This window comes from Anopheles maculipalpis, chromosome 2RL (assembly GCF_943734695.1).
Source record: "Anopheles maculipalpis chromosome 2RL, idAnoMacuDA_375_x, whole genome shotgun sequence".
NCBI classification, from domain to species: domain Eukaryota; kingdom Metazoa; phylum Arthropoda; class Insecta; order Diptera; family Culicidae; genus Anopheles; species Anopheles maculipalpis.
Window position 1 is genome coordinate 41,294,777 of NC_064871.1, and position 13,291 is coordinate 41,308,067.

At 44.0% G+C, this 13,291-nt stretch overlaps 4 protein-coding genes across 5 annotated transcripts in view; 3 read left to right on the forward strand and 1 right to left on the reverse strand.

Annotated features, from left to right (window-relative positions):
• LOC126559291 (probable prefoldin subunit 5) overlaps positions 1 to 13,291 on the forward strand; it is a 195,836-nt gene that overhangs the window by 166,156 nt on the left and 16,389 nt on the right. The gene's annotated exons all lie outside the window — the stretch shown is intronic.
• On the reverse strand, positions 472 to 2,420 carry LOC126557762 (DEAD-box helicase Dbp80). Its single transcript, XM_050213642.1, has 6 exons — positions 2,316 to 2,420; positions 2,072 to 2,241; positions 1,125 to 1,983; positions 888 to 1,050; positions 693 to 806; positions 472 to 620 (listed from the first exon to the last, which is right to left on the reverse strand). The coding sequence occupies exons 1-6, from the start codon at positions 2,418 to 2,420 to the stop codon at positions 481 to 483; spliced, it is 1,551 nt and encodes a 516-aa protein (XP_050069599.1). The 3' UTR covers positions 472 to 480.
• On the forward strand, positions 3,043 to 4,868 carry LOC126557767 (uncharacterized). The gene is made up of 5 exons (XM_050213646.1): positions 3,043 to 3,759; positions 3,822 to 3,957; positions 4,029 to 4,173; positions 4,244 to 4,436; positions 4,509 to 4,868. The coding sequence occupies exons 1-5, from the start codon at positions 3,043 to 3,045 to the stop codon at positions 4,866 to 4,868; spliced, it is 1,551 nt and encodes a 516-aa protein (XP_050069603.1).
• The window catches only part of LOC126556564 (neurobeachin-like protein 1), a 49,131-nt gene continuing 41,353 nt past the window's right edge, over positions 5,514 to 13,291 (forward strand). Inside the window, exons 1-10 of one of the 2 annotated variants that reach the window (XM_050211869.1) lie at positions 5,514 to 5,638; positions 5,739 to 5,936; positions 6,128 to 6,289; positions 6,355 to 6,633; positions 6,808 to 6,891; positions 7,258 to 7,407; positions 7,481 to 7,756; positions 8,226 to 8,548; positions 8,614 to 10,531; positions 10,604 to 12,511. In XM_050211869.1, coding sequence (XP_050067826.1) covers positions 5,588 to 5,638; positions 5,739 to 5,936; positions 6,128 to 6,289; positions 6,355 to 6,633; positions 6,808 to 6,891; positions 7,258 to 7,407; positions 7,481 to 7,756; positions 8,226 to 8,548; positions 8,614 to 10,531; positions 10,604 to 12,511 — 5,349 coding nt within the window. In that variant the 5' untranslated portion in view covers positions 5,514 to 5,587. The remainder of the gene's footprint in view (positions 5,639 to 5,738; positions 5,937 to 6,127; positions 6,290 to 6,354; positions 6,634 to 6,807; positions 6,892 to 7,257; positions 7,408 to 7,480; positions 7,757 to 8,225; positions 8,549 to 8,613; positions 10,532 to 10,603; positions 12,512 to 13,291) is intronic. The other variant, XM_050211870.1, reaches the window with a different exon arrangement.

Here is a 13,291-nt window from a genome sequence, read left to right on the forward strand (position 1 = left end):
ATTTATGCTCATCGTTTAATGATAATGGAAAAACTACATCAAGTTATATAAATATTAGCTTAAATACATTCCACTAGTTGGATCGTATTCTAGAATAAATTCAGCACATGATTTCCAGCTCACATACTCGTTCTTGCAGAAGACTAAACGGCTGTTTGCTCTCTCAAACCCCCTCGAGCTCGAATTTTTCATTTATTATTATTAGAATGTTTCTTAAACATAATAAAAATCCTGCTGCTATTTAAAACAACAATGAGGAAGTTTAATTTCATTCGAAACAACAAAAGCATCTTGCCACATATCAGTATTTAGCGTTACTTTCGATTGTTTTTTTTTTCAATCGCGAAGTATTTCTATGCTTCCAGGCAGGATTCAGCGTTCAAAGTCGAAAATCTGCCGTCTGCTAAGTTGAAAATAATTCGCGAATCATTTTCACTTCGTATGAAATATTATTTCAGTACACCTGATACGTACGCCTGTCTAAGAGCCAATCTTTTCAATTTCATCCGAGTTCTCAGCATCCAGCAGTTGGATTTTCTTCTGGAAGTGAGCCTCAATCGTTCTGCAGATATCCATGCTGTGGTCACTGTCGACAAGATTAATGGCGATACCGTTCTTGCCTGCAATTGGAGCATGTACAAAGTATCATTTGTAATGTGTATCATTATTTGCAACAAAAAAATCCATCTTACCGAAACGACCCGTGCGACCGATACGGTGCAGATAGGTTTCACAATCAGCTCGACCACTCTGATCCATCGGCAGATCAAAGTTCACTACAATCGTCACCTGCTCGACATCGATTCCTGTAAAAAGGATAAGATAAAAAAAAATGATAACATGTACAGAAGAAGGGTCCCGATTCGTGTGAAATCTTTTATCCATACCTCTGGACAACACGTTCGTAGTGATGAGTACTTTTTCAAGCCCTGCACGGAACCTGTCCAATACGGCCAAGCGCTGTTCGACAGTAAGCTCGCCGGACAGTACTGCTACTGAATGTCCATCCTGAGTCATCTTGCCAGACAACCAGCCTGCAGTTTTTCGAGTCTAAGAGAGAAGAAATTAGTTAAACACATTGCTTATGCAAAAGGAGGACGGTTCTTCCCATCCATACAACTTACATGACAGAAGATGATGGCTTGGCCAACCGTTATCACACCATAAATGTTCGAAATGGCCTGATACTTTTCGTCCTGGTTCTTACACTTAACGTAGTACTGCTTTATGTTGTCAAGCGATTCCTGCTCGCGGGCCAACCGTATAACGATTGGATTCGGCACGATGTACTCCGCAAAGTCCATTACCTCCTTCTCGTACGTAGCCGAAAAGAACATCATCTGGCAGGCCGATGACAACTGCTTGTGAATCCGAATGCATTGATCCTGGTGGCCCTGGGTAGCAATCATCACATCCGCTTCGTCCAACACAAACACGGAAATCTTGCGCAGATCGAACGCACGGAACTTAATGCCCCAGTCCATCAGTTTGCCCGGCGTTCCGATAATGATGTGATCGGTAATTTTCTGTCCTTTCGGAAGTTCCTCGCCACGCACCGCAAACCGGAGCTTAATTTCCTTGCAAAACTTTGCCATCTTAGCCGCGACTTCCCCAGTCTGAATCGCAAGTTCGTACGTCGGAGAAAGGCAGATGACCTGCGGGTATGGTTTGCGCGGATCAACGCGGCTCAACATTGCCAGTACAAAGGCCGCCGTTTTGCCCGTTCCGGACTGGCTTTGAGCGATCATGTTTTGTGGCGGATCGGCCAACAGTGTCGGCAGGGCCGTCTCCTGAATCTTGGATGGCGCATTAAAGCCCATAGCATACACGCCCTGCAGAAGCTCCGGCTTCAGATGTAAAGCCTCGAACGATTTTACGGAATGTAGTGGAGAGGATGGATCTTTGCGCTGTACCTCCAGATCTAGTTTGGATTCGACCAAACCCTTACGAATGATTTTCATCAGCAAACTCGCATCGGCCGGGCTAAATTTGGAGACGAACACGGCAAATCAACAGATATATCATAATCTGCACATAGAACACGGTCACATCTTGAATTGCAATTGCTTACTTCACAGCTTCGATCTCTTCCGTCCCCGCAGTAGGTGCCGAAGGAGCAGATTCTGACGATGCACCAGCATCGTTCACCGCAGATGCCAGTTCCGCATTTTCTGGCTTTGCTGCGTCCTGTTTACTGTCGCCGCTTCCTTTGTCCTTGTTTGCGATAACTAGTCCATCGACCTACGGCAATTTGGCATGGAACAAAACAACAAGGTTAACCCACATTAATCGCAATCGCTCAAAAACACACTTACCAAATTGGAAATTTCTTGATCCTCCGTCTTTTGCACCCAGTTAGTGGCGGCGGCCGCAGCAGTGGCAGCGCTTGCATTGGTGCTCTCAGTTGCCGAATCCGCCATCGTACACTATTGTTCCGTGTAGTTGTGTGCAAGCGATGCAACGCAATCACCCGGTGTTCTGGCTGGTTTGTGCGATACGGGAACAAGGATCCACAAAGCACTAGTTTTCGAGACGACAGTTACCGTTTTGCTTCACACAATGTTTGTCTGGCTGTGGACTACTGATGATGCACGATGGAAAACGTTTTGGCCACCAAGCGAAAGTGGAAAAAGGGTCCAGCAAGCCAGGAGCGGAGAGCGAGCGTCATCCGGCGCGGGCACAAAGTGTGGTTTGACAGTTTGCAACCATCTTCAGCAGGGTTAGTGAGCCACATTCTATCCCCGGACATGTATTTTTCGTTCAAATAAACTAAAATGAAAAATTATATTGATTTGATGGATAAATTTGCTTAGAGAAAATTATGAACGAATTTTTGTCTTAATTTCTCATCGATGACTAATGACTAATACGATGGAAAATTAAAGAATTCAATATCTGTTTCGAAGTTAAATTCCCACCACACTAACCCTGTCTATTTGACAGTACCCGGTTCAGTTGCAGTTGTTTTTTATTTACCAGAATCATCAACACAAACACTCTAGTCCTGCAACTGCATCCGAAGAAAGCGAACAAACGCAACAAATGATCATAAAAATATATCTATCCTCAAAGCTGATAGAAAAATGTACCTTTTGCGAACTGTACGGACTGGTGGAAGATTTGCGTGATGAAATCCGATTCACCGTGCTGGATGCCGAACCGCTACCCAACTACACTGAACCAATCGGAAAGATATGCAGCGTGACCGACTACCTGCAGTTCCGGACGGCGCAAAATGATAGAACACTCCGGGAACAGCTCGCACGGGAAGATAACTTTCTGCGACTGGCCATATCGAACAGTGGCCGTATTAAGCACGTAATGGCAAAAGTTAAAGGTGTTACGATCGAATCACTCAACAAGCTACTTATCATATACGACGAGAAAGGCTTCAGCAATCTGGCCAAGAATGATCTGAACGCTGAAGACTGTGATAATGATTTGCTGCACCTAGCAAGACTAATCAAAGCAAGCAAAGCGGAGTCTGCCGGATGGATGGAGAAACTACAAGCGCTTGCGGATCAAGAGGAAACCCAACGCTTGTACGGATGGTTGCTCCCAGTGGGCAAGGGTTTGGGGATGATGTTTAGAAAAACGGCACTGTACTATCACTTCAATGAATGGCTGGAATGCATTCGGCAGAAGGATGCAAATGCTGTTAAATGGACTCTGCTGATAGACATTTGTTTCGGTGTGGCTATTATGAGCTTGATTATTTGCTTCGGAAATCCTGGCACACGATTCATGGAGTTTGCAGAGGTTCGTTGAAATTAGTTGACAACGGGGAACATTCATTGGTTTCTAACTGACTTCTATTGCAGATCGTGGTGGACAGTCTTTTGCAGCTTCTACAGACTCTCAGAGGTAATCCGATTGGATTGAAATTGAACGGTTCGCTGAACGAATTTTTCTTCAGCTGCTTTAGCTACCAGGTTGATCTGTGGTGGATGTTTTTAAGTAAGAAATACTTCTTCCGTGATGTATTTGTCACGTATTTACAGCTTAACAACCTTTGATTCGCATTTCAGTTATATTATCGCCAGCTATTCAATTTCTCTTCGTACCGTTGTCAATTTTGGGCCTGTTCGGATTGTCCTTTCAAGTGGCCATGCTTTCAGATTTGATTGTTCTCATCAGTTTGCATGCGCATTGTTTCTACATCTATGTAGCGGTGTACGTAGAAAATGTTTCATTCGAGTGTTTGCAAAATCTTTTTTTAATTTGTCTCGCTTAAATGTTGCAGCCTTTATCGGATTGAAATTGGAGGAATAGGGGCACTGTACCGTACCGTGTTGGGAAAGAAGCGGAATGTACTGCGAGATCGCGTCGAAGCTCACGACTACATGAATCGGCAACTGTTCCTTGCTACTCTTTCCTTTACTGTACTGCTCTTTCTGCTTCCTACTATTTTATTCTATTACATAGTGTTCGCATCGGTACGTAAAACAACTTGTTGAACATTTCCTCATCATCATAATTGAAATGAATCGTATTTGTTATCATTGCAGCTACGTTTGGCAATCTACTGTCTATCGTATACGCTGATGAAAATACGTCGCACTATTCTACGGTTTCCGTTCGATGCGATGGTGCGATGGGTACGAGGTGTGTACACGAACCTGGAAAGCTTGGAAATATACAACATCGGTTCGATAGCGAAAGAAAACGTGACAATCACGTACGTAGCGCCCCGGTCGGCCACGTTTTGGTTCCGGGATACTGCGAGCGATTTCCCGCGCTGGGAACCGAAGCGCCAGAACAGTACAACAATTGTAGAGTTTTTAGTAAGTTTAGTCAAGGGAGAGTTGGTTACCTTCATTCAACCCGATGAGCGTGTTGTATCACGAGCAAAGGAGAAAGAACAATAAAATTTTTTTTTCTTCTAGCATATTTGTGTATTTTGCTACTCTAATTAAGTTTGGCCTCTAAATTAACTTTTTGACAGTCGACATTTAAACATTCAAAATATTTTACACCGGCTGATTCGCAAAGTATTTTCACGGGGGCATATCGAAAGACTGCAAAAACAAAATCTGGCAAAGCCAGATTTTGGTGAATAGTGTGAAAATTACGGTACTTCATGACATTCATTAGTCGCATTCAAATTAGTTTTCTATGTAGAATGTAACTACAAAAAACCAAAAAGTTTAGTGCGCGGCACGTAACTGTCAAACCCGTCTACTGTCAGCTTAAATATGCACGAACTCGGGTATGAACCAACCTCGCCGTATGCGTAATGTTGTGATGTTTCAATGTTTTCTTTCTCTGGTGTTTTTCTTTTCTATTGATAAATGCATTTTTTTATCGCTGCACTTCGCGTCCGTACATTAGCTGTCGTCATTTGCCAGAACGCAGGAAACAAATCGTTACTATCTCTCGGTGACACACGCAAACACGTAAAGAACCACCAAACGGGGCAGGTGATTCATAGCTATTAGAGAGTTGATGTTCCACGGCACGTAAACGAATCTTTCCGTTACCGCTTTGGTGTGAATTGTAGGCGAGTAAAGAAAATGTGCAATAGAATGTGCTACTGCTGATCGATTGATTACCAACTTCGTCACGACGTAACCGGACGAAGAGCGAAATGGATTCCAGAAAAGATATCTACAACCTTTGGGTGCAATACACCACCAAGGTTAGTTCTACAGCGCTGGGGACATATATGTGGCATTGTTTTACGTTGTCGGTTTTATAATGGGAGTGTGTGTGGTTTTTTGTTGTTTTAATCTTTTTAGAACGATGAAACTTACTTCCGCCAGTTCATAGCAGGGTTCGTCAGTATATGGCACTCCCAACTGCAGCTCGACTTCGAAAACGCCCCTCGGTGGGATGCGGTTGCACCGGATTTGGGACCCCATTTGAGTCGCCTGCCGGACGAGCTGCTACCTGCGATAGAGAAGTTTCTAATTATCGCAAGAGATGGTTGTGAAAATGTAAGCAAACGTTGCATAACGCTGGAGAACGAGCGACCGCATCAATAACAAACGCAACGTCTAGCCAGTTATCGGGGACGGTGGGACGGGCTGTTTGTTTTGACCTGATGTGTGCTGATCAAAATAATCGACCTGATTATGTACGGTTTATCGCACCACCGCACCACATTTATTTATTTTTCCTCCCTCAGGCTCGCGAAGAAGATGGTGCGCACGATAGTGGGATGAGCGAAAATGTGCTGCTGGTGCAGTGTTTGACCGTAGTATGTCGTCATTTCGAAAACATTTCTGCCGTCATCAATTCCAGCTATATCTCGAGTTGTATCGCAATTTCCAATTTTATTATGACGAAGGTAAATGGGTGAATACCGGGGAAAATGTCGTATTACTTTACTTAATTTGCTTAATACATCATTAGCTTGACAATGAGCAATCAGCCGACCTGGAAGCAGATGTACTGTTCGTGAAGAGTGTGGCCCGACTGTTGGAAGTGCTGTACGATCCGTATCTAACCTGGCGGAGCTACTTGCGCGGCGAGCACGCCGATTACACCATCCTGAACTACAAAATATCGCAACTGCAGCCTGAAATAGTGCCATTTATATACGATTGCTTCCAGAGTGGTAAAGCGACGAAGAATGCAAACATTGGTAAGGAGCTGGTCCACGTCCTGGGAGCAGTCATTGCAGGATCTCAGGTAATGGAGCTTACACATTTTAAGCCGAAAAAAACAAACGCTTCTTTTGATGATGGAGATGGTAAAAGAACTTACGCCAAGGGCATTTCTATTCACACTCTATTCACTTGTTTCCACGTTACTTCTCGTTTTTCTCTTTTTCTACTGTGCCCTCAACAATAAACCCTCTTTTAGGTAGCTTTAGTTAACATTCCGCTACCTAATGTCAATTCGTACTATTTAAATAATCCGGTTGGTGAAGGAAACGAACATGTTTCGGTGAGTTGGGATTCCTTTTGTTTGTTGCATGCTTTCGCTTTTTCTGCGTTTTATTGCAGAATGATATTGCTGGTGTCGTATTTGCTATGTACTAATAGCATGAAAAAATATTTAGTAGACGGTGGCGCCGTAGGAGTAATTGGTAGAAATTTAAATCCTATCGCCACTTTCCTTGTATTTATTATTGTTTAGAATATTTTTCATTATGACTAATACAATCCCTTACGCATTTTATTAAAAAATCTAACTTTTCATATAATATTATGCTACTTAATTGTTACATAGAGATATTGATTTGGTACCCAATACATTCCACCTATGAAACTATAGAACTAATGTTACTGTTCCTATTCCTATCGTTTGCAGCATAATGGACTACGTGCCATAAGTCCTGCAACGGTTACCATCATCATAGATGTAATTTGTAAATGGGAAAGCAACGCTGAGCTACGGCAGCTGATGCTCCACTGCTTTGCACTGATGGCAGTCATCCTTCAAAAGTCTAGTCCTGAACAGGTGACAAAAAACTTCGACAAAAAAAATTAAACCGATTTTATAAACTAATCAGTACATTTCTGTTTGCTTACAGCGTCAAATCGATTTGCTGACTATTTTTCAACTTTATATAAGGTCGGTACGCGACCTACTGACGACGGAACACTTTCTGACGAAATCCTCATCGGTCGGCAGCTTCGAACTGTCGCACGATGATGATAATTACATCGATGTCGGCGCACTCGGTGCCGCGATTGCATATATTCGCGAGTTTATTCCCGATCACGCCGCCAACAAGCTGATCCTGTGCAATGCTTTGTTTGAGGCCAAGTTTCTTGCGAACCTGGTACAGATTCCGGAGCAAGTGAAGGTATGATATCGCAAATGAAGCTTAATGTACAAACTAGTGCTGTGCGTACGAAGTAAGAGTGAGTGAGTAATTTAAATTTTTCTAATGAATGACTTAAATATACTCCTCACAGGGAGTATTTACAACTCTTTTGGCATTCGAATCACAAAGAGATTTGAAAAGTCTTTTTGGATTGAATTTGAGTTTTGAAAACTTTTTTGAGGTTCGGGAAAGTAATTTTTTTGTACTGCTATGGCCTTCATAATTTATTTTTGTGTCAGTTACGTATGGTTTAGATCATAAACCATACAGAAATGTAAATTTATTTTTGCTAAATTACAAGACTGTAAAAGACTTAATTGCTTGAGAAGGGTTGTTATTCTCATCGCTAGTAAAAACACTGATATTTATTTTATTTATTTACATTTGATTATTACGGTCCAGTGCCATATTGTCAAAACTGATATTTAATTTCTCATATTTTATACAGAAATGGAACATTGACCATCAAACGCTCGGTACAGTGCTGGTGGAGACGCTACAGAAGCTGTGCTACAATTCGGAGAAAATGCAGTACAACTTGATGCACTCAAACTACATCAATGTGCTGTTTGACGGACTAAGAGCTTTCGGCAAACCATCGTTCAGCTTGATCAGTCAGTGTTTGGGGTTTGCGTTTGACGAGCACGATACACGACAGGTCAATCCGATCGTCGTTACGAAGCTAATAGACTGGATACCGCTGATGGGAGAAACGGAACAGAACATGCTAAGCGAAGTGTTGCTTAAGAAATGTGCTACAACTATGCAAAGGTAATGCGAAAATTGTGTTCAGCAAACAATTTGTATCTAACCTTAATTGCTTTATTTTCTCACAGCAAGCAGCACGTTTGCAGCCAGAAAACCATCAAACGCATCGTGGACGTTTGCCTATCCTCCTCTCAACGGTTATCCTCCAAATGTGCAATTAATCTGCTAAAATTGATAGAAGAGCTAGCCAAATATAGCATCTTTCCGGCGGAGGTGAACAGTCTGTTCCGCCTGTTGCGTCCCGGAACACAGTTCGAGTATAGGAAGTTGTTGCTGGAAACACTCCTACGAATAACACACCATCGCGGTACGATCGGTGTAATACCGGACAGCTTTCTCGACATTCAAACGAACACGAGCGGCATTACGATACCGGAAATCCGCAAATGGGAAACGACACACGGATTTGTGTTTCATGCCTGGTTGCGTTTGGAGGAGGAACATTCGATAGCGCAAAACTATCGCCGACAACTGTTTAGCTTGACCACCAACTACGGTACGGGGTATGAGTTTTTCATCCAGAAAAATGGCAATTTTGTAGTGAGCGTAATTACGAAGAAGGAATTTTTCACCGCCACCGTACAATCGCCCCAGCTGCTCGATGGTCGATGGCATTCGCTGACGGTTAGTGTTGTACCACCGAAACGGTTGTTCTCGTACCATCAGATAAACGTATACATCGATTCGGTTCAAAAGCATGGCTCGACGATGAAGTACGCTTCGTTTGCGGAGGTATTTCACTACTGCTCGATCGGCGCGCCATACAACAATTTTCGCAAAGTGTCCCACACATCACATCAGTCCAATTCGGCTCGCATGAGCCCTGTACCGGTCGATCAGAGTACAGCGTCGCCGAGCGGCGAAAGGGAAGAAAAAGTTAAATCTTCTGGCCTATTTCCAAACCTGATCGAACGCACGTTCTTCCCCGGGCTTGTGTCGCAGGTGCCGAACTATTTTACGCTACCGAGCAAATCTACATCTTCACTCGATCCGAGCGTTAAATCGTACCCGATCGGTATGCAGGATCTTGTGTTCGGGGAAGCGATCTGTCTGAAGGGGCAGCTTGGTGCGGTGCTGCTAGCGGACACGAACGTCAATCTTAAGAGCTTGTTCGACGCTGGTCCAAACGTGGCGAATGTACTAGCGACGGATATGATCGAGTCGTTCGATATGGCGTCCAAGTTTGTGTTCTGCTTCGCGCCTAATGCATGCTACGATGGGCTGTGTTTAGATCTGGCACCGGGCAACCAGTACAACGGTCATCTGGTGGCTAGCGTAGCGAATACGCTCTCACTGCAGAACGCGCTCAACGGAATCGGAGGTATGGTGGCTTTGCTACCAATCGTTGACAGTATATCGCTAATACCGGAGTCGGATATTCCATCGTCAAACGAGCTAATTTCGCTCAGCCCAGTAGAATCACCGCTAAAGGAGGAACACTTTGGCGATTGGGAAATGTTGCAGCTTAACTCTCTGACCGAGGCAAAAATAATTCAAAATCCACTAGCTTGCTTTCTGTGCTTGGTGCGGAACTTTATCAGTGGCAGCGAGCTGAACAAGGAAAGCATGCTGAAGAATGATGCGATTGCTATCATGGGTACGCTGCTGCAGAAATGCAATGAGCGATTGGTCGATGTAAATGTGCTGATGGCCTTGCAGCTGCTGATCGAGTCGATACAGAATGAAATGCCGTCGGGCAATATGGAGCTGTTGCATGTGCTTCATCGCGATTTGGTATTTAACTTTCGCATTTGGGCGAAAGCACAGTTTCAAATAGTGATCGGACACGTGCAGTATATAAGCACAATTATCAAGGATGATCGGAAGTACTTTAGGCGCCACTTTGGCATACAGTTTGTGTTGGATGTTATACATGAGCACTTCACGCACGGTACGAATCTTCCGGCGCAGGATGCGAAAATGGTACGCGAATCTTTGCTGAGGATTGTCAAGTACTACATACAGAAGGAAGTCAATATAAAGGAGGTAATTGATCGATCGTGAATATTAAAAAAAGAGATAAACTTAAAAAAGCATTTACTTTTATTTTACCTTTAGATATCGGCAGTGCTTACATTCCTCACTACAACAAAGCACGAGTCAACGGTTGGTGAGATTATCGACATGTTGATATTGCTAATCGAAGGCAAACATGTGAAGGATCAAATATTCTTACTTATGTATGAGCCCCACATGGCAGAAGCCATGTACACGCTCTTTATTGACCGTCATTTCGGGAGTGAAGTGCACAAGAAGCTTATCAAGTTCATTACCGGCATGCTGTGCACCAAACGAATATCCTCCAAACATAAGGCAGCACTACGACTGTATGACACAACTATCGAATGTCACAGTCTCTATCCGGGGCTGTTTTCCTTTATGCTTCCCTTCCAACTGGAACCCCACGTCATTCTCGGTCTGTTGGATCTCAATTTAGGTTCCGACACCGAAATGGGTTACGCCGGAGCACTGTGCCTCATGTATCATTCCAATCTTTCGGAGCTGTCGCTAAAGCTGGAAATAGCGCGCCGCCTAATGACGAGTACGTGCACGAAACCGAAAGCTCCACAGATGATAGCGAAACAGGTCGGCTGGCAGGAGTCGATCGCACGGCTGTTGATAAAGAAGCCGGTGGAAAATCGTCCGGCCGAGGAAGGATCGGAAAAGGATAAGAAGCAGCATTTGCTCACCGACATGGACGAGGTTGTGAAACGTGAAAGCGAGTCATCGGTTTCTGGGGCTGGTGCTGATGATTTGATTGTGTTCGATGAGGAGAATCTGGAGCTGCACGTACAGGAGGGAAGCAGCAAGCAGCCGAACTCTTTCATGTCGGAAGCGGCTACAGCAATCGAGCATGAAATCAATCAACTGGCGGATACGGTTCAGGAAGCGGTAGTAGACAATATTGCTTCATCGATCACATCGGTTTACTCTGTTATACGTCAGAAAACGTCCGACATACAGGATACGATCGGTTCGCTAACGCTCAGCTTTGAGGAGTCAGCTGGACGGAAGAAGAAATCGTCCCTGAGCAGTAGCAGCGAGGAGAATGTGTCGCTCGATGAGTCAGGCTCGCTGGCCGGAACAGCTTCGATGGTGGTAGAGGATCTACAGTCGACAAAAAGTGCAGAAGAACTGGACAGCAGTACGGGAAATAGCGTTGACTCAGCTAGTGAAAAATACGCCGACGATAACGAGGAAGAAAATCTTGTGTGCCTAGTGTCGAGCAGCTTGTTTACCATACTGTGGCGCGGTGTAGAAAACTCCAACGACTCGTGGCAGGAACGGGGTCAGGTGATGGCATGCATTAACCTGATCGCGCTTAACAATGAACTGTACTGTTCCCATCTGTCGCTACGGTTACGTATACTGGAAATGGGTGTGCAGGCAGCGCTGATGGATCTGGCGGAAAATGCACACCTTGCACTGATTCACCAGCAAAATGCGGCCCAACTGTTACGGCTTGCCTACGATCTTGTTGTGCTGGATCCGAACGAAGACGATTCAAAGAAGTGTTCGGTAAAACTGCTCGATGGTGTTCTATCGCTGTTGGACATACTGATGGTATTTCAGCAAAGCAGTACGGACGATTGGACCGAAATGTCACATCTTTGTTTGGGGCTGTTGCTAAAGTGTTCACACAGTGCCAATTCGGAGATAGTGGCAATGGCTACCGCGAAGCTACACGCGTTGCTGCAAAATCGCGTCAATCAAGATCCGGCCGAAATAGGCTACCTAATGTACAATCTCAATCAAGCAATGTGCAATGCGATAGAGGTGGACAATTCGGAGCAGTATTCGTTTCTCATACCGGTGATGAAGGCGCTGCTGGAAAAATCACGCACCGTACTTGGGTTGGCTACACACACACCGGATCTACCGGCGACATCGTCGGGCCCAATTTTCTTTCAAGACTTCCAAACATACTGTGCTAGTCGGCAATGGACAACGTTTATCGATAAAAAGGTATGTACCATATATAAGCCATATTATTATATTGAAAAAAATGTAACCATTTTCGAAAATTTACAGTAAAAATTGGAACTGAAATGCTATAGTTAAATTGAAATAGATTCTCAAAATTTTCTATTACTTTTAACTGTTTAGATGTTTTCCTCTCTACCAAGTCTTAGTTTGGCTATAACACCTTGCTTAGTATTTATTTGTTCGACAAACTTTAAAACAGTTTAATAAATAGACTCTCATTCCCTCCCTCATAACGATCTACGAAAACAAAACGTAACGAAACAATACTTATACGTATACTAATGCTACCGTCGAGAGAAACGGACTGGTAAAACACAACAGGACATGTCACGGACATGTCAGCTCTCTATACGGATATCGTCGCTTCAGACAGATCTTTCTTCTTTCGGTTCCCGCGTACACGAGTGCCAATGTCACTGATGTCGTCATAGTTTTCCTCGTCATCATCGTCCAGCATCGTGTAATCAAGACTGGTCGTTGCACTACGGTAGCGCTGCATATCTCTTCTTCTGGTCGGTAGGAATCCACTATTAGACGGTCTCTCACCAGCACTTCCTCCCTGACTCGAACCGGCATAGTAACTATGCGAGTTCGATTTCTGAATCGACAGTATATTCAAATCGTCCAATCCTATCGGTTTCGAGGGACGATGTTGCTGGTTGGTGGGCGCATTAGCTTGGAAGTAATTATTAAGCTCAAAGTTTTTCGTATCATATTCCACCGATTTACTGGTGGAAATTGAAGATGATGGTGACAATC